General features: G+C 37.1%; 1 protein-coding gene across 1 annotated transcript in view; it reads left to right on the forward strand.

Annotated features, from left to right (window-relative positions):
- Positions 1-411: 411 nt before the first annotated feature.
- Positions 412-21,821, forward strand: part of LOC124301809 (adenylate cyclase type 6) — a 98,613-nt gene continuing 77,203 nt past the window's right edge. Inside the window, exons 1-2 of the mRNA XM_046757243.1 lie at positions 412-2,333; positions 12,621-12,789. Of these exons, the coding sequence (XP_046613199.1) occupies positions 12,709-12,789 (81 nt within the window). The 5' untranslated portion in view covers positions 412-2,333; positions 12,621-12,708. The remainder of the gene's footprint in view (positions 2,334-12,620; positions 12,790-21,821) is intronic.

The following is a 21,821-nucleotide window of genomic DNA, read 5'->3' on the forward strand; positions in this document are numbered from 1 at the left end:
GGACTTTGAAAGTAAAATTGCACTGGACGCGTACTGCTAGACAACCCACCATCCGAGCTTTAGGCCGGATCAATCGGAGGTCAAGATAAAAGCTTGTATGTCCAACATTTCTACGAATCGAGATCCGAAGAACAAGAAGAAAGCGAAGAAAAAAGTTTCAAAAAAGTATCACAATTTTTACGAAACGAAGGGGCAGGGTTGAAACTCTCATAGTTCCAAAATGTAAGATTCCAAAAATTTGAAAAAGATTCAGATTACAAGTTATAGAGCAAAATTCCGAAAAACAAAGTTTTGATTGAGTAAAATTCCGAAAGTTGAAATACACTCACATAGCGTAGCTTACTCAACGAGTGGGTGTAAAAAATGAGAAAAACAGAAAATCAAAATAACCAGAATTCCGAACGTGAAAAAATTTCGAAATCTGATCTTGAAAGTGACCCCTTTTCAACTCGACCCCGAAACAAATATGGTTTTTTTGTCAGGCTCATTTCATGCGAGAGAATCATCGTCATCATCATCGTCATAATCTTTCATGTTCCATCATGTACACGTTATACGTCGTATCCGTAATCCCCGAAATGTGAGTCGGTCATTTTTCCTTCCCCCTTCGTTTTCCTCAATCGGTGTTTTCTCAGGCGTTTCCTTTTTTCTACGTTACGTATTATTATACCGTGAATTTTCCTAACAGCTAGACGCGCCGTGCGCCTGATACAGGCAACCGGAATTACATCTCACGTTCAAGTTGAGCACCGTATCCCGCCATGGCCAACTCAAACGTCAAAACATCGTTTGTCAAAATAACCTGAATATTACGGAATGTGAAATACGATGAAAAATGGAATTCGGACAATCAACTACGGCAACACTGAAGCAACTTAGAGTAGGACTGTCATTAAATTCAGTTATTCATCGCAATAATAAGATGGTGGGAAGCGGTGCTCAACCTGGACGTGTGACGTAACTCCGCTTGCCTGCATCAGGCGCAGAGATCGTTTCGCTGTTACAAAGACTCACGTCTCTTTTCTTCTTTGTCTTTATATCAGCTTGCACCGAGTGCTATTTCAGAGAGTCTTAGGGTAATAAATTGTCAATGTTTCGATCGCAACGGTCGTCGGTAAATAAAAATATGGTAGGCACTAGGGACGGCTAAAATGAGGTAAACAAGACTGCATGCAGCTGCCCTCCATAACATTTTACATTGTAGGTACATACATTCAGCAACGAGTATGACCTTACAAAGGCGAACCTACCAGTAGATAACATACCTATTAATACCTGTGTTATGGCGAACCGAAACGGCGAAGGTCCTCGCTCGTGCTGGAGGCGTCGGCGCCGCGACGCCCGGCGTCCTTTCCATATCACAGCCGGCGGATCCTCGCTCGGCTTGCCGCAGTCAGTCAACGCGCGGCCTCAACACGCGACGCTCCGCGGCTCGACGACCGCCTGTAAGTGAGAATTCCCCTTCTCAATAAATCGGAAATTAATCAGAGTGATCGATGAGAAAATAAGTAACAAAAAAAAAAAAAAAATCATAACTGTAACAAGTTTAACAAAGCAGAGAGTCAAATTTTTCCAAATTTAAGAGAAATAAAAATTATTGTAATATAGAACTGAAACTCAAAAGCCTCGATGTAATATCAAACAGACACTGATTGATAGTACTAGAAATAAAAAAAAAATTAAAAAAAAAATAACATAAATGTGTACAAAAAAACCCAGTGAGTACGGAATAATTATGCAGATGTAAAAAGCTGCGTTATTAATTAATCATTTCCGAAGGTGCTGAAAAATATTAAAGTGCAGGAACCAATTATACAATCGTGTAGGTACAATATATTAATAAAAATTGAAGAGAAAAAGATGAAGCCCTCTTAAATATCATGTGTGAGTGTCGAAGTAACGATAGCGAAGAGTATTAAATTTATCGTATGCATATAATGTACGTAATATATATATGTGAACATATATACGAGCATAAAGTGCGTGAGTTGACCGGATCGTCGGGAACTGATTGAGCGGGATTATTATGTATCGTGTATAATATATCGAGGTTCAAACTTGTGTGTATAAACAGTGCGGGTGTATAATATAGTCCTTGGTTTGTGGTGAAGCGTAGCAAATAGGCGTATGTACGCGGTCTTTTCGTATTCACTGCAACAGTCGTATGTACACGGTCTTGTTGTATTAACTGTAGGCATAAATTGCGACCTCAAACTGCAACCGTAAGGACGTTGATGGAGTGAAAGGAGGGGCGAGGGAGGGAATTATACCGAGAGTGACACAACAAGTGCAAAGTTACGCAATTGAGATGCGATCGAAGCGAGATTAACGGGGTAAGTAAGGCATTTGCGTCACACTGATGCGACGCTGAACGCGGGGCTTCAACCCATTCTCGACTTTTTTCCATTTTCTACTTTTCTCCTTCCCTCTCTCAGCACGTCGAGAGAAATTTCTTGTTATCGTTTACGCTCTCTTAAGTCCTTGAATTCTTTTATTCTTTACCAAATACATGCAGTATAGTTCAGAATGGAAAATGACAGTTTTGTTACCATAATCAGATAATCTACGGTACTTTATTTTCGTTTACCTTATCCATTAATTTAACGTCTATACAAAAGCAAGTGGATGTTAACGACTTGTTTACGTGAATTAATCTAGTAAATCGAACGAACAGACTTAGCGTTCCACTAAGTGGAAAATGTTGTATTGACAATTGTATAATCGTTACATTAAGTAAGTACTTGTAAAACAGTTTGCTTGCAATTTCAAAGATATTCAAACCGTTATCGTAAGGATGATGTAAGCATTTAACTAGAATATTCTGTTAACTGTAACTAATAAAATGAAGTGTATTGAATTAGTTTTAATCGTCTCAGAAATTTAATCTATCATATCGAAGCTTCAGAAATTAATTGAAGATTAATTAAAGCTAATGATTTGCATATTGTAATTGCTGGCATAGAAATAATTTGAAATATTTGGAAGCCTTCTTTCACTCCATTGCTAGACATAACTTTTGTTATGTTAGCTTATCATTGTTTCTATTTACCTAAAAACTATAAGCTAACAAATGGAGCGAAAGAGAGAGAGAGAGCGAGAGAGAGAGAGAGAAATAGAGGAAGAAAATCAGTGGCATATTCATTCGTATAGTAGGTATACCGAGTTATATATAATACAACGTGGCTATAATTATGATCCGATTGGGCCGGATCCGAGTCTGCGTTGAAATTTGAAAAGCAAATATTTTTTTACGAGATTGTATAAGGAATTATATACGCGTCTTATCAGATAAACGTGCTGCTCGAGCTTACATCGTTGTATGTCTAATTAAGTTATATGTATATTATTATTGCTCGAAAAAACGAAAATAACCCGATTGCCCTGGCCTTGCGGCATATATACATTCACGAAACGAATACGATAAGTGCCACGTGTGTGATTTTTTATTTTTTCCTATAATAAATTCCCGTAGATTGTAACTTTCATTAGCTGCCCTTTTTTTTCGTGGTGTTCGTATATTTATGAAATTCGAAGTTTATATTTCGATCTTCTGGATTTCCGAGTAGTTAACTTCGCAAATCGTTATGAAACATAAGGAGTATAAAATGGCCGATTTTTCCTACGTTATAATTTTATGCGAGAAAAGCTCGAAACGTGGAACGTATAAAAAAATGATTGGAAAGAAAAGGTGAATTAATTGCTCATCAGCAAGTTATTTTTATCCCGGCCTGATTAAGGGTAGGAGAAAAAAAGCTTGCGTAAGGATAATCTATCAATTAAATTATACTTATCGATATCATGACTTTAATGCCATTTTAATTGGGCCTGCAGGGATTAAGGGATAGGCAACTTGCAGGGATTAGGATTACAGATTGGTAATAAGCGATTATTATAGTAAACTCCTATACTTAGTCGATGTGGAACATGCGTTACACCTATGTGTGCGATATTTTTCAGAGTATCTTATTACACTCGAGCCGACATATTCCAGTCATTGGTGTAAATTATTATAACGGGCGATAAAATAATAAATACATTTAGACGAAAATCCACAGAACTGTTTCGACGATGCGGAAAACGTGTTCAGAATTCTATGGGACCACAAACGACGAGTTAACCATCCGCCAAGAGGGTTGCGAAGCTTATGGGACACATAATCGTAAGCTGAGTAAGACGAGCGAAACTTGAACGACCGAAAATTTTGAATTTCCTACTCAACGACTATCGGAAAGGACCGCGAAACTTGGAAATTTATCGAATAGCAAAAGCAAATTACGCGACAGCACGATCCGGAGATAATAATTGAACACCCCGATATCGATTGGCGATCAGCAATTACTTTTGCAAAATTGTCTAATTTTTTGAAAGTACCATATCGGAGTATAGTTAATTTCTCCGTAAAAATATCGGATTTAAATTTAAATAAACGCTTAGTCGATGATATAAATTGTTTGAATTACAGCTGACGTATCGAATAAATTTGAAGAGTGTTATACCAGGAACACTGATCCCCAGATCGCGATTATGAGGCCAGTTGAATTCCGTCGAAAGGATGTTTCCCCATTCCGAGGGAATTTGTATTCTCATAACGAGATCCTTCCAAGGATATACGTACAAGATTAATATCAGGGACGAAGCATAAGATTTGATAAGATGAGGGAATTGGAATTGAGCTTCGGTTAATTGTAAGCCAAGCAGCTGATCCGGCTAAGCTCCAATTCGTATTTGAAAAACAAACGTCGGAAATAATTTACAAATTGTAATTCATTATACAATACATACTTCTGGTGTAATAATTCGCATCGAGTTAAGATCGATTGAAAAAGTGTACATCGATCTATAATCAGAGACTGATCGCATCGATTTATTTCACTTCCGTAATAACGAAAGCGTGTTCATTTTTTCGACGGATGTCTAACTAGAAGCAAACAATCGCGAAAAAGGAGGGAAGGATATAAAAAAAAAGATGTGTTTCTTTTTTTCAAATTTTTACTAGCGGAGCGTATTTCCGGTTCGACAGGCTTCAAACTCTCCGCACCTTTGATCTGAATCGTTTTTCAATCCCGAGGAGCGAGTAAAAGTTCATTCAAGCCTTCGGCAGCTGCTGCCTCACGGAGAGGTGTGGAGAGGAGTGGAGAGGAGAGGAGAGGAAAGTGGTGGTAATACTGGCACGCTTCGGTGAACGACGCGCTTCACAGCTGAGCATTTCATCCGCCTATCTACATGTACATACGCTATATATACACGCGAGGGTTTCGTCCTATTTTAGGGAAAATATTTTATCAATATCCAATCATCGAAGAGAGCGAGAGAGATAGATGGATAGATATTTTACTTGTGTCTATGGCAATATTAGACGATATAAAGATATTTGTACATAGAGAGAGAGAGAGACAGATCCGTGCGAATTACAAGAGCATAAATTATAGATCTTTGAAAACAGTTTTTTAATCATTTGGCTATTTTTTTTTCCAGTAAAGTTCAGCAATATTTTACCGATCCCTTTGAAAATACACAAATAGGAAATATCGAAAATATAACCCTTTCAGTTACAGAAGCCACTGCAGTGGCACCGTTTAAAAAAAGAAAAATTCCTAAATTCTTTCCTGTATTCAGGTAACTGTAGTGCGTGATTGAAAGGCATGAGGTGAAGCTAATTATACAGACACCGACGCCTCGTTTCGAACCATTTAAAAATGTTTAAAAATCAGGTAAATTTGTTTGATTTCTGCACTCTACTGTGAGATAATTCTTTTTTTCAACGGACCGTTATCAACAAAGTCACTCAGAGAGATTTCTTCATTTTTTCAGTAGTCGATTCAACATTGCTATATCTTGACCGTTGTCAATATCGGTGCAATGTTTCAAAATCGAATATTTAACAATGTCAACGTGACTAAAACAAAGTGTTTCAGTGAATCTGCCGAATAAAATCAGTCATCGTAAAGTAAAATCGAACGACTTTCTCAGATTTTTAATTAACCAGTGCTGTACGATTGAACTCCCTAATCGGCAGTTTCGATTAATCTCTTAATCGACGTTGCGTCATAATAATTCTGCAGGACAGTCGGTATACGAATCGAAATCGTCGATCAATCGATTAATCGGAAAAAAGGATTAACCGAAGCTGCCTATATTAATCGATTAATCGCACAGCACTACTTTAACCGCTTCGAAGCAATTCGAAACGTCGCATCTTTGTCCGAGCTTTTGTTTAACAATTTCGGTAGACCCGTTACTTTTTCTTTTTTTTCTTTTTTTTTTCTTTCTCATTTTTAAACAATCGATTGCAGCTCACTAACGTAATGATTTGATAAATACTCAACACGCACCATATCGCAATAAAATTAATGAAAGTTATCGATTTTTCTCCAACCAGTATCCCTATAGGCTGTTCATTAAACTCTGTTGGCAAACCCCTTTCATTGCTTTTCAACGATTATTCGACTCAGTTCCTGCATGCGCTTGTTTGTCCGGTTACATAAGAGCGTTGTTATCGCTGACCCAATTCCCCATGATCATCAGCGCCGAATCGCATGGGGGTCCCCTACTAGCAGTTTTTTTCTTTATTCTCTTTCTTTTCTTTCCATCTTCGTTACCGTGTTACGTTTGTAATCCCACTGCGCTCTCGCAAATATGTTCGAAAATTCTTCTCATTTCATTTTTTCCACCACACCGACACGTGTAAACCTGAACCCGATAAATTTCGAAGGGTTGAACACCCTCGAAATCTGGCGTACACTCGAACAAAACCTCAGTTAAAATTTGCCTTTTTTATTCTATTATACGTATATATATATATATATTTCATAATCTGCATGTTTCCATGAGTGAAAATTCAAGTGACGATTTCAGGTTATTGATAATTTAACTTTCTGAAAATACACAGTACCAGCATTATGTAAATATTGTATAATAAACACAAAGTCTGTAGAAAAATTGCTCAAATTACATTACACGGGATATTATTATCTTTTCAATTTCTGAGTGAGTCGGAGATTTCAAGTGTTTCAATGAAAATACGGAGACGGTATGAAAATTCTCGAATTGAACTGGTTCGGTTTCATTTTAAGTCGATACATTTAACCTTTAGACTGCACACGGGGGTCAAAATGTTGCCATGGCATCTTCACCGTGAATTCCATATGAACATCATTCAAAATAATCTGATTTGATCCAAAATAAGTAATGAAACATCGTAAAAATCGTCGATACATTTTTTTTTATCCCAAAATTCAACCTGATCCGTTCAAATAAATCCATTTTTTTTTTATCAAGCAATATTTCCATATTTTTTTCTTAAATATCTGCGTCTCGAGAATAACTCAGTCAATTGTCAGCTCAAAATATGAAAAAGTCAGTGATTTATGATTTTTCTAATAGAATGAACCATTTTTCGACATTTTGTTGTCTTATGCATTTCTTTTCACATTCAAAATTACATTTTGCTAAAATATAACTTATTTGCCTTGACATATTGTCATAGTTAAAGAGTATCTGAGAATTCTTTCAAGCTATTCGAATCGACATCTCCGTCTCTACGGAATGATTTTTGATGTCTCATATCTTATTAAAAAGTGAAGATTTATTGGTTTCCGTAGTTGATCGATTGTCGCGAGGAATTGGGAAAGCGATTTATCGATCAAATTTTGCATTTCTCCCACCCTTTTTTGTCCGCAACAACGGATTGATTAACCGGAAACCGATTCCGAAACTCAAAGCTCGCCCTTTACTTCCTAATTATAATCTAACACGGAGAAGCAGAAAGACGATTTTTAACGATCAAGATTGACGTCAGAATTTGTTCATATTATAAAATAATTACACACCGAGCCGACCGACACAAAAATACTTAAATCGCTTAAAAAAAAAAAAAAAACAACCTGCACGTATTTCCGGAACTACATTTTTTCGCACAATTTTCTCACCCCTCCAAACTTTTCTTTCTCCCCGCTTTTTAGCCCGTGATTTTTGCATACGGTAATTTAGCTGCGATTTTAATTCGCGCCTTCCGCATAATGCCCAAAGTTTTCACAAAGTTGAATCTCTGCAACCGTATAACGAACCGTGCATGCAGGCTCTCTCATTGAAATTCCTAGGAAAAAAGGAACTGCGGAAAAAAAGAGAGCTGCTGCAACGACGGGATGAAATTTGCAGATGCTACAGTTGAAAACTTTTCTACGACGAGTAAACAATCGCCATCAAAGTTTCCCTGCATTATACATTTTTTTTTTGCATGTACAATATGCGTACACACCATTGTTTTTTTTTTTCTGTTTTATTAAAAAGAACGAAAAGTAATTCATTACCTAAAAATGAAATACTCTCTTCAAATACTCTCTTATAATAATTGATTCAACATCTTCGGTAATTCGTCTCACATTTTTTTAACGATCAAACGAAACGGGTCCTTCTGTTAAGAAATTAACTTGAAAAGATCAGCGAAACGGATAAGTGGTTTTGAAATTTTAAACCGCCCCCAATCCCTGCGCATACGTATGTATAGTTATATACGATCGTGGTAAAACCGCAACGCCGTTTAATTTTTCAACCCTCCGGGACGATTAATTTCATTTACGTCTACGGTTAAAGCTTGTTTTTATGCTTTTTTCCATCGTTTTTTTCTATCGTTATTTTTTTTTTTTTTTTTTTGTCGTCTTTTTGTTTTTCGAAATAACCTCGAATCGTGACTAATTGCAAATGTCCTTTAAAAGTAAGCCCATACCTTCTTGACGTGGAAAAAAAGTCACGCCAGGAGATTAAACTTTCGAAACTTTGAGCTTAAACTTTTCTCTCCCGCTTCCCTTTCCACTTTCCCATTAAAACCCGCGTTTTCGCATTTTCAGAATAAATTGTGCGTGTGTTAATAATACAGTTTTCGCGATACGTTGCTTCTGTTTCAGCTTTTAACTTGTTTTTTTTTTTTTTTTTTTTGTTTCTACTCATTACATTGGAAGAAACTTGCAAAGGAAATTTCTAATAAACTGATCAGCACTTTAATTTTTACGGCAGACAAAATTTTGAAATAATTATACAATTTTACAGAATATCACTTAATATTTAAAATACGGTTAATAAAAAGCTTGGAATTAAATACTTGTCTTCTAACCATCCCGATCATCATACAGCTAAGAATAATATTGTGGAAATAAAAAATATCTCACACTTGAAACCAACGAATATATTAATGGATGAAAGTTAGAAAACTGAAACCTCAGAAACACAGCGTATCTAAGTCTACAAAGTTATTGAAAAAATTAATACCCCGATAACTTGTTACTTAATATTCGTATTTGACGTGAAGAAAGAAAAAAGCTGAACGAAAAAAAAATAATGGAAAGTCGTAGCTGCAGAAAAGAAAAGAGATGGATAGAGAGGGAAAATAAACTTGTTGCTATCGCGTCAGTGATAACGACTAGAATTTACCTTAGATGAAATTACAACGCGTCACTCGAGCACATCCGTTGTTGTCGTTGTTGTTGTTGTTTTTGTTATTATTGTTGTTGATATTATTATTAACATTATTACTCGTACCGTGTACACGTGTTTCGGTAGACGCGTCGTGCACGATTGGGTTGGGTACCTTATATCAACATTTCGAGGTGAGCCCAACGACGATGATGTTCAATATAGGCGTCAGGCAAACGCAACTAAAAGCGAATAAACATTTGCTCCGAATAACTTAGGACTGGTTTGTCTAAGTCGGCCTTACGTGGCACAATTATTAATCGTAATTACTATCATGGACGCGATGATGTTTTCGTTTTGTCCCAAAAATCGGCAAAATTTTAGCAAAATTTAAAAAAAAAAAATATCATTTATGTTCAATAAAAAGCTTCAGAATTTTCGGTTCCTTCGATTTAATTATTTCCTTTCAAATTTCATTATTTTACAACGTTGCACGGATGATGAATTACATTGGGTACAATAAATCAGGTGAGAAAAGTCAACCTCCGTTCTTTTATGTAATATATATGTATGTGTATATCGTATATACATATATATGTTTATATCCATGTAACATATAGCGTACCGAATTTTTATCAATGCGTCATTCGGATGCAAACACAATTTTTTCGGGATGTGTGACTGTTTGCATACGAATCCATAGAGACAATGTTTAAACATTTATATCTGTATTGCATTATAAAGGTTGTGACTATGCGTCAACGATATTTCACGTCAATTATTATTCGCGTATCTTCATTGTGCTTTAATATCTGCGGGGTTATACACGCCAGAGCTTGCAGATAATTTCCACGATGAGTCATTCGAGTTGCAGGAGGATATAATAAAAAATGATCGATCAGGAAAACGTTAAAAATAGACACGACATCGAGAAGATAAAAAAAATTAAAAGAAAAAAAAAACGTTAACAGCGATCGTTTCGGCGTCACTGATGCGTTATATTATCTAACTGACGATTCAATCCATCGCATGCGTCGTTACGCCAATATGTCAACGCTTATATTGTTGTGATCATCGTAATCCGATTTCCGGATATCCGAATTAACGTATAATGAAGTTTTCAATGAAACGCAGTGTACGCAATAAAACATGTTTGGCCAGAATGGTTAAATTAATCTAACAATAAAAACGACACGCCCATAAAATATCACAAGACGAAAATTTTTTCCTGCGTATTGTCAAACTCTTTATCTTGTATGATGTATTTTTTCGTTTAACAAAATGATCGTCGCAATAAAATATCGGTATAATTCAAGATACACAAATACAAATAGTTTGTGTGGATATGAAAAAAAAATTATCGTTCGAAAGTATGTAATCGGCTAATTTGTGTTTTAAACTTTTTTTTTCATTTCCTTCTCGTTTAATTATTGAGGAAAATGCGTAACACAATAAATGAAATGTGGGAAAAAATTTAAACCGAAAAGGGAACAATAAATTTTACAGAATATTGCGGTACACAATAATTCATATCACAGGGAGAAACGTTAGACGACGTGTCACGTTGTTTTATGTTGTTTTCTCTCACTCTCTCTCTCTCTGTCTCTCTCTTTCTATATAAATTAATCATCGTAACAGCATAACAGACCAACAATAATTGCCGCGTTTAAACGCGATATTTTGATTGCGTATATAATCGTACATACCTATGACATAGAATGCCAGTGAATAACACGACACGTCGCATTATGCGGCGCACCCTGTTTCGCGTGAAAACCAAAGTGACGAAGTGGGAATTAGAGGCGATTTAAGGGACGACGGAAATTAAACCGTGCACTGAAAGCAAAACAAAGAAATAAGAAAAAGAAAGGTCGCATAGTTATACAGCTTTCGATTTATAATTCGCGTGGTGATTTTTTTTCACAGAAAGTGTGTCAAATGAATTTATACAACGGGAGAATATTTTACGCGTTTTAACCGTGCACAAACTACCCGTTTTTACGACGGTAGAGTGAGTATGCTAATGCGCATGCGCGGAGTACAGAAAATACGACTTTTAAGTCCCAAGAGTTGAAATGGGTATTTTCCGCACTTCGCGCGTGCGCCGTCGCGAAAAAATCCGACATTACGCTACCCTAACCTCAAATTCATGCTGCGTGAAAATACGCGTGACACGCTCTTGTTATGTGTAAATAATAGCGTGAAACGCAAAGGAGGAAAATTCGGTATTATCACCTGGTTTATTTGCAATATTCGTCTTCGGCTCACTAACGACTCGTATTCCGAAGTTACGCTCGGCCAGAAAAGACCGAGTTTGCCTCCTTGTTGCGCAATATAGTATATTTTTGTGTAAGTAAAGGTCAAGAAATCATTTTCGTAGTATATTGTAGTTGAAGACGAGCCGAGGAGAGAATAAAGAAAGACAAAGTTGGAAATAGCTAAATTTAAGGGAGGTGAATGGAATTAGGGGAGAAACTCGGAGTCCTTCTGAGCCGTTCGTTGATGATCGTGTCACGTGGCGAACAACAGGTGTTTCTGAAAAGCCTCTGAACCGTGAGGCGTTGTTACGACGGCACTGGGAGCTTTCTCTTGTAACGAGAGGAGTGAATCAATTAGGGGCTCTGCAATCTCAGCTCGGATTTTTCCCCCCCGCCTGCCGACAACAACGACGTCGGATTTTTTCGACGTTTGAATCAATGATTGGGTGGAAAATGACGAGCTGTAATTGGTTCCGACTTATTCGGGCGGGGAATGAAATTGAAAGACTAATTAAAATTAAAATGGAGGAGAAGTTTGATCAGTTGTCCGATTTTCCGAGGTGATAAAAATGTAGAAATATATTAGAAAATATTTGAGTTCGCGCATTGTCGAATTTTCAAAGACGCGAAGAACTATTTCGCATGGAATTTTAGCATAATGAATGAGTGAGTCGAAGTACAGAAAAGCCAAAATGAGCCGGAATATTTTTTTTTCTGTTTCACATAAATTTACATTCGACTCGATACATTTTAAAATTCTATGAAAGGGATTTCTGCGTTTTGTGAAATTCGATGTTGAGACCATTCAATTTTCTAATCTTTCCACATTTTTACCCTCACCCTGCAATTTTCACCGTAAGAATAAAATAAAAATTTCAAAAATAGCACGCAATAGAAAAAAGCGCCACTTCGATAAGTGTGTAAAAAATTCTTACGCAATTTTCTTTTTTACAGAATTCAAAAAAAAAAAAAAAAAACAGCCATGAAGTAGCGAACGAGAATTTTAGAGGCCAGTAACGGCTTCTGCTCGTTGGATTCGAAGATGGATAAAGTTGGAGCAGATTTTCCGAAGCGAGAATGGACCAAGAGATTGAGTCTTCGGGGCAGCCGAAGAAGCCATCAGGTTAGACGATTATTTTATTATTTATGCAAACCTCGGGCGAATCATACCGGAGAGAAATTAATAATTTTCAAACTCATCGAACTTCATTTACTCGTACAGGAATGTTTAAGCACGGTGTTAAAAACTTTTCGCTGGTATTTGGATCAGTTTTGCGAATACTCGAATTTAATTTAACGTAACCGAACTGAACTTCCGAACCGACATTAAGCGAACATGCGAGCTAATTTGTTCGTTATATTATAAATAATTATTTCAGACATTATAGTTATTGCGATTAATTATGAAGAACAAAAATAAAAAATTAAGCTTGGTGATGCAATTTCTTCTTTTTTTTTTTCTATTTCTATTCTCCCTCTTCGATTATATTATACACGGCTAATCGAGCACTTTTTTTTCTTCACTCCCTGCATTCGACGCTGTAATTGAATAATTATTTTCTCTTCGCTTATTATGATAATAAGAAAATAATGCAATAAGACGAGAAAACAAAACAAAAAAAAAAAAAATTAATCGAAAAATCTATTCCAAGAATCTTTACTATGCGTCACTTAACGCTTGAAAGAATTTCCTCGCTCTTCGCAAGGCAGATATTCGAGCACCTGTACCTGTACATACATAATTTATGTACATACATACATACAGCCGTTTTTCGACCCACGAAGTAAACGTTAATTAAAACATTTAGAAAAAAGTTAATGCGTGAACAGGATTCGAATTATAATTTATTCCGGTGAGCGAATAATAATTTGAATAAAAAAAAAAAAAAAATGAAATTCAAGCTTATTGAATAATTACTTACCAAAAAAGCTTTTTTCGATTATTAGATTCGTTTGAGGAGAAAAAAAAAATTAAGATAATGAATAAATTACCGTTTTAACGATAATTCGAAATGAAAATTTTCGGTAAAAATTTTGACAGGACTAATTTCGCACCGCGATGTATAAAAATTGACTGCATACTCATAATTATAAATGGAAAAAGAGAAAACAATGAACAAGACTCGTCGAGTTTCTTCCCGCAACTTTAGTCAGCTCTGACCTGAACTTCTCACGTTATTTCCTCTCTGTTCTTTCCTTCGTTTATTCATCGGTGTATGTACCCAAGGAGGTGGCTTATTCCTTTTCTTTTCCTTTCTTTGCGTCAAGAAATAATCAATACCTAAGTACGAATAGTTGAGTGAGCGTACAGGATAGATAGAGAGAACGTCATTCGTGAGATAATTCTGTAAGCCATCTTATTTCGGTGAGAGAAAGTTCGCCATTTTTCCTTCATTCTACAATGAATTTGCAAATTTTGCAAACGTTGCGAACTCCGAATATCCCTGCATTTACGCATCGATGCACGTTCGGAGTTGTTATCACGGACGTATTGAAAAGAACCCTTCAGGCATTGTTTCAATTCTGCCAATTGTAAGCGTGTAACATTTTGCTTGTTTCGCCATGTCTACGTATTTTGTTCAACAACCAAAGTCAAATATTTACCATCAACGGACGTACGGACGCAAGAATATAAACCCAGAAACACTGCGGAATAAATCGGATGATTTTCAAATACAACCAAAGGCCTCGGGCGTTATGCATGTAAACGTATGAGGCATTCCATGCGAAATTTATCCCCTCACGCGGAAATAATCGTTCGAGTGAAACTGATGCGGAATTATAAGGTGATTCGGGGTCAACTGAACCGGTGTGATTATGCGGCTGCGTTGTCGACGTAATTGTAATTCACGATTATACCATAAATCGTGCGCGAGTGTCCGTTTGCCGTTCATAAACTATCATTACGCGGTTTAAGCAGGACGGGCCGAATGGCCGAAGCGCCAAATTCCGAATTCTATCGAATTTTTCTACGGCGAAACACGAAGGGAAGAAGTCAAAGTTTGGGAAATTTAAAAATCCGAAACATCGAAATTTCGAACGATTGAAAATTTTCAGTTCCGTGAATTTCTGGCTTCGTTTTGAATTTTCGATATTTTTACGTTCGTAATCCTGGTAATTCTGATTTTCGGTCTTTCCGATTTTTCACAACCGTTCGTTGAGTAAACTTCGCTGTGTGAGTGTATTTTAATTTTTGGAATTTTACTCCATCGATACTTCGTTTTTCGAAATTTTGCATTTCGGAAAATTGAGCCGTCGGTTTTCCGACCTTTCGAAACTTTCTTGTTTCGTCAAAGTTTAATTTCTTTACTTCAAGTTTCGCCGCGTAATAATTCGGAATTCGGCGCTTTCGGAACTTTTCAAATTCGTAACTTCAACCCCGCCCCGTTGAATGTAGAGGTCTGCTACAAGAGTTGCGGAAAAGAGTGGAAATCATTGGAATGAAAATTATGTTACTCTAAGCCACGTGTTATAACTTGTGCCTAAATAAAATATTACGCCGGTGTGATCGATCGGTCGTAAATCATATACAACGGAATTTCACAGATCCAGGCTATTTATTTATGCGGATCGATGGATTTACCCAACTTTCGGTGTATTACATGTATGTATTATATACACCTGAATCGTTACCGATGATAAACGTCTCGTTCAAGCCCGATAAACACTTGCGGAGCTGTACATTTTCCGAAGAAAGACAGATAAAGGAGGGGAAATTTTTTCAACAATTTTTTTTTTTTTCACTCTCTTACGACCGAGTATCAAGCGTTTTGGTAAGAATAGAATTTAACGCGCGATGAAAAATAAACGGGATGAAAAACTCGTGAATGTAATAAAAGTTTTAACTGATAACGCGGGAAATGTGAATTCAAAAACTTGATCCAAAAAATTTTACGAAAAACCGTCCGACGAACGCAAAACTGATGTCCAATGGCGTTTTTTTTTTTTCTTTCTTTCATTCCTATTCGATTTTCCCGATACAATTGTAACCATGATTTTTATTGGTAGTATGTTTTTTTTTTTTTTTTTTTTTATTTTACTGTTTACATCAGTGGTAAAATTTTAGCACAACTTTTACAGCGTCAGGACGATTTTTAATGTTTTGCTTTTCCACAAGGTTTAACACCTGCGACGTGAAATTTGAAAGACGCGTTGCCGGTGTTTACGATCGTCGATGGTCGTTTTATTTTATTTATAGATAAAAGGGGAGACCGTGGAAAAGCAAAAGAAAAAAAGTTATATACAAAGCTCGTTTATTTCATAATTAGTTACGATATTTTTGAGGAGAAAAAAAAATTTTGTGTACATATGCATAACGTTAATACACGCATACGCCTGATTTATAGATAACGGGGATGGTGAAAGCAAACTTTATAACCGTTGCGTTGATATTATGTAAATCCCAGTCTGCAATTTCGTTCCTTTAAAAATAACAACTCTCTTATCCGCGTGCCGATGCGTTTGCAGAAATTCGCAAGGATGATCCAGGAAAACGTCGGAAATTCTTTTATCTTCAATATTCTCGTTCTTACCAATATTTCTTTTAATTTGAACGAAACACCGAATCGATTTTGAATATCGGCTTCTATGGAGTGAGAAATACCAATTTGTTTATCAAGGACAAGTTTGCAAAAAAAAAAAAAAACAAACAAAACGAGACATTGCATTTCGTACTCATTTATAGCGAATGTTGAATTTTTTTTTTTTTTTTTTGCCGACAGAATATCGAGATTGTACAGCGATTTTGTTTTCAATGTTTTCCCTCTGAATTTATCCGTTCAGGCCGCCGCTTTCAAGCCTTCTCTTGAAGCAGCTAAACTTTAATAACGTGAAGTTAGGAAAATCCCATCTGACGTGGATAACAAAGTCCGCGTTTCCCAGTTCAACATTAGAGAGATTAAATAAATATACTACCGTGCGTGATGTAATTCACTGAGGAGAATTTTGTTTGATACAGAACTGATAAAAAATTCTAATGAATTTGGTGTACTTAAGATAAGAGTTTGAATATTGTTGAGATCGGAAGAAAATTTAGTACAAGCAGCTATATTTAGTTGAATTATAGTAATCGATGTCAAATTTTTTCTGTATTCTGTGCAGCATGTTAATTTTTTTCTTCAGCTCACTGCACTTTTTGAATTAAACAATACCTCGATGGTAATTTATTTTTATATCAGTGTTCCATCGTCACAACAATCGATGGGAAATGTACGTAATGCAAGTGACTGCGATCAAAAAGAACAGTAAAACGTACTAGATTTGACTAATTACAGTAAGAAGACTAATTTCCTTTTTTTTTATCTGGAACAATATTTTTCTGTTATCGGTGAAAAATGTAAATATTTTAAGAGAACTGTATATTTTGTACGGTAAGGCATAAGTAAAAATTTTCAGACATTCAAATTTTGTAATTTCTGCACTTTCGGAACTTTGACTTGCCGGAGTTACGCTATTCGGAACTTTCCACTTTCGGAACTTTGAGCGCGCCTCTCAAGCTTACGATTAAACACTCACTCGCACGTGCTTTCACTTCTGCCTTCCATTCCCGGCTCACTCGCAAGTAGCAAAAGTCCGTCTTTAGTCAGACACGCGATACAATATTCGAGATGTTGTCTTACGCGTTGGCGATGTAGGGCTTCGAGGCGATTAGAAATGCATGAGATAACGCGACGCAATACGAGGTCTGTAAACGCCCTCGGCACTTCGATTCCAATCTCCTTTTCCTCTTCCCTTTTCTTCCGGGCCCTGTTTTCCTTTGCTACGAAATTCCGCTCCCGTTGTTGGTTTGTTTTTTTTTTTTTTTTTCTAAATATCTTAAATTTCTCGTGGACCCTTGTTTTCCCTTTCTTTTTAACTCCCGTTTCGTGTACGCCGATAGGTATCGAATTTTATCATACGTAGAATGAAATTTCACGGTGAATCGTAAAAACCCCCGGGGAACATCGAGGAAAACCTGTTTCTTGCTATATAACATCGTCTTTAAGTCGGGAAATTTTCTCTTAAAAATTATGAGCTATTTATACGCGTATCGTTGTATTAGCCGAAATTCTTTACAGAAGTATGTAAGAGTGATCTATGAAATTTTCTATCTTGCAGATCGAATCGATGAAATCCATACCGATGTAAAAAGGTGTTTCGAAATTTTCGATCGCTGCTTGCAGAAAAGTAACGGGAAAATTTCTGCACGGAAGGAATATTTAAAGACTGAAACGAGTGTTACGTAGTGAAATGGAAAAAGAATTTTCGAATCGGTTAAAATGGCGATTCTCTGCGACCCCGTATTAAAGTCAGCCGTAACTTAAAGGCCGCAGGGAGGCGAGATTGAACGGATTTTGAGAATAAGAGGGTGAAATATCCGTCCAGCTTCCCTGATAACGTGACGTCTTGATGTTACCGCTGTGAAAGGGGAAACCTGGATGGCGGGTCTTTTGTACGCGTAGAAAGATTACGCCGCTGAGCTTACGCCTTTACTTAAAGTCGCCGGTGAATCGAAGAGGGACGCCGTTGTAGAAAAATGCATTCACGATGCACAGCTCAAAGTATAGCCGGATAGGTACGCGCAGAGAATGAAATATGTTGCTCGAATCTCCTGCGATAAGTGAGAAGAGCCTTCGTTGTCAGGCAGGATTACATCGCGTCAGTCACGTTTTACTATCTTCGTAATATGCCTGTGCGATATAACGCGCAGATCCGTACGATACTGCAGCGACTACGTGTGTTTGGAAAAGAGGCGGAATTTCAGTGTGCCTGGAAAAGGAAATTGAAAAACGTCTCTTTTACGTCACACAATACTCGATTTTAAATCGAAATCCTTACGCTGATACAATTCAGTTTCACTTTACCGATCGGTTATGTTATTGTGGAACACGACTCGAAATAATTTTGTGTGTAACATATCTTCTGTGCAACATTTCGTGAAATGTATTTGCCGTTTCTACACTCGGAGAAAACTCGTTGTTGTTTTTTTTTTTTTTTTTTCTAAATAATCGATTTGTAGACGCATTTTGTAGAAAATTTTCTCGTGGAGACACAATATTTCGTTGTAAATACCAAAATTAATGAAACAATTGTTTCGGAATTGCAAAGAAATTTGATTCAATAAAATATACTTATAAATACGAAATCTCGATTTTAATTTCGTCAATTTAATGAAATAATACTTTTCTCATGGTGTTATCAAAATATTGAATATCCTCTGGTAGATTCGACTAAATCGCTTCACGCAATTCTCTAAATCTATTCGGTGGATAAAGATTAGTCAAATTTACGAAATCATGAGAGCTACTAATTGATTGCCGCTATCAAGTAATACGTTACATCGTTAGTCTGTAAAATTATTTGTCAAAGTGGCAAAATACTCTCTGTAACGCGTTGAAAATCCTTTCTCGCAAGAGAAGTAAGACGAACAGTTATCAGGAGGGGCTGCAGCCGTTCGTCTAGTATAATCAGCAAAAATAAATCATTCGTGGTCGAACACCGTTCAGTCAGCCAGTCGATTCGCAATGGGATATTTCTTCGTCGTTGTTCGATGTGGCACTTGATTCTTCTAGCATAAATTACAATGAAACGATAGTTTTCTCGGTTACAACGATTGACCAATCAATTTTCAATCCTTACAAAATAATTTCACTGTGTAAATCTGATTTCGCAATCAGAACAAAATCTATGGGGTTGTGATGCCAAACATTTTCTTAGACATCATCAAAACATTTCGTTTTCTGCGCTCTATAAAATCAACTAAACGTTTTGGTTGTGTAAAAATAATATTTGGTCAGATGTATATAAACCCTGGAATCTCTTTGCAAGGACTAAATGTTGGTCGTTACGAGCAGATTTTTTTTTTAGTGTACAGTGATGCTCGAGTGTTAGAATGTCTTCGAAAGAAAAAAAAAAGAAAAATTGTATGGTTATTTTGGGCGAGGTTTTGATCGGCTCTTGTGCGTTATATTTGCCAACTAGTCCTCTTGGGCCGAAGCCCGAGAACCTAAACTCTGCAAGACTGCACCGAGGGTGAGCAAAGTAACCTGATTCTATTTAGAGCTGTTGGAAAGGACATTCCGAGTGACTGCCTCCTTACGTAAGTTATTATCTTTGACGCGAGTGTAACTTACGTTGGGTGAAAATTTACTGCAGTCTCACGGGCAACTCGCGCGAATTTTATTGAAAGTATTTTATTCGTTTTCATCACGCTATCACGCAAAGCATTGCGGCTTTACGGTATAAAATCTCCCGCAGCTTTGACATTTTTTCCTACCAAAACTACTTACATTTCGTCTTGATCAATTTTTTCCTCTTTATGGAGGAAATCGTTAAATTCGTTCGTACCGCAATTTGGAAAGTAAGAAATATTTAAACTCGATGGCATCGATTTCCAGTGATATAAAATTGCCTAGCAAATGAAAAAGAAGAGAAAAGAACACGAGTACAAGAAAGAAGGAAAAATCGGATTACGAAATCCGTGCGATATCGAGTTTGGATTTGGAAAAAGGAGCCGTCGGAAAAGTTCCAGTCAGACATCCGCTGTCACAGGAGTTCAATCCGTCGTTTGTCAAGCATAAGGTTAAAACTGATACACGCGCATATTTGGCGGTGAGGAAAAAAAATTCCAAAATGTCACTCTGCTCAAGAATCTGTTTCTAAATAAATAAAATAAGTGAGCATAATTAGAACATACAATGACGGGTATGGTCCACAAAACAGTCGGGCATCTCATTTAAGCAATACTTCCAAAGATGCAACCTTTCTCGTAGAAATCGCACGAAATCGCAAAAGTAAATTCGTAAAATTCATGCAATTTCTTTATTTCTACGTAAAGTGAAAAATCATTGAAGTCTTTTTGTTCAGAATTGTGTATAGCTTTGGGCTGTCGAGCTCTTTTTCGGGTTTGGGATACGTGGACTTCGATATTTGGAGATATATACGACAACGTCGAAATCGACTAGGACACTACTCAGCGTTTTGATAAAATAGTTCGTTCTTTTCACAGTCTTAACGCAAATTGACCCGATATTTTCTTCCATTTTACGATCCGGCATCAACTTCTTTAAAGCACAAACCCTAATTCCGTATCACATCTTACATAACGGAGCTTGGATGTATGCGAGTATGTACACTTGGGGACAATGAATCTGAAACGGGTAATTTTTTACACTAGACAGTTACGTTGGCAACACAGAGAAACCTGCAGCGCCACAGTCGGCCGAGCGCGAAACAAACTCAGTCTCAATAAACGTAACATAACCCATGACCGTCGAATCTAACCTTAAAATACCCGTCAATCTAACAAGTCATTATCTCCGCGGTATTTTCAGGTTAGATTCGACGGTCATGGGTTATATTACGTTTATTGAGATTGAGTTTGTTCGCCGTTCGGCCGACTATGGCGCTGCAGGTTTCTCTGTGTTGCCAACGTAACTTTCTAGTGTAAAAAATTACCCGTCTCAGATTCATTGTCCCCAAGTGTACATACATCGTACATACTACGGCTGTTTCGCACTGCCACGCCACACTGGCACAAAACGCAAGAACGCAACCTAGCGGGGCATGGAATTCGACTAAAAGCCTTCTCCGCTGTGATACATTGCTCGATATTACTTCTAGGTTGTAGGCAGGTACTGTGCCTTATACACGAGATATACGTGTACACGTATGCATACACATCGGAAATCCTCAGGGTTTCCATACACCCACGCCCGACATATCCAGCGAGAACCGTTGCGAAGCAGCGTTGATTTCATCACCTAGGAATGCTTTCGAGACACTCTCTCCATCTCTATCTCTCTCTCGAGCGGATGCTGCTTGATCAAGCCGTGCATCCATCCTTGTCCTCATACTCTCGAGATAAACCGAAGCACTTACAGCGGGTGAAATTCCCGTGGTATTCCAAATTCCAGGACGACACGTGTGATCCCGTGTTCTCCAAGCCCTTTGTCACCGTCGCTGATCCTCAAAAAGGATGATGAAAAACCGACAATTGTTACATTGTTAGGTCGCGAAATACACCACACTGTTGCTTAATGCGAATGCTGGAATAACAGCGGATTCTACACGGATGATACTATGCTCAGTGAGTTTGTCCGTTGTGTATTATATTGATTTGCAGAAATAACCACATGCTGGGTTAGGGGATATACATCCAAGCCACTTGCACTCCGG

Source organism: Neodiprion virginianus, chromosome 4 (genome assembly GCF_021901495.1).
Source record: "Neodiprion virginianus isolate iyNeoVirg1 chromosome 4, iyNeoVirg1.1, whole genome shotgun sequence".
Taxonomy (NCBI): Eukaryota; Metazoa; Arthropoda; class Insecta; order Hymenoptera; family Diprionidae; genus Neodiprion; species Neodiprion virginianus.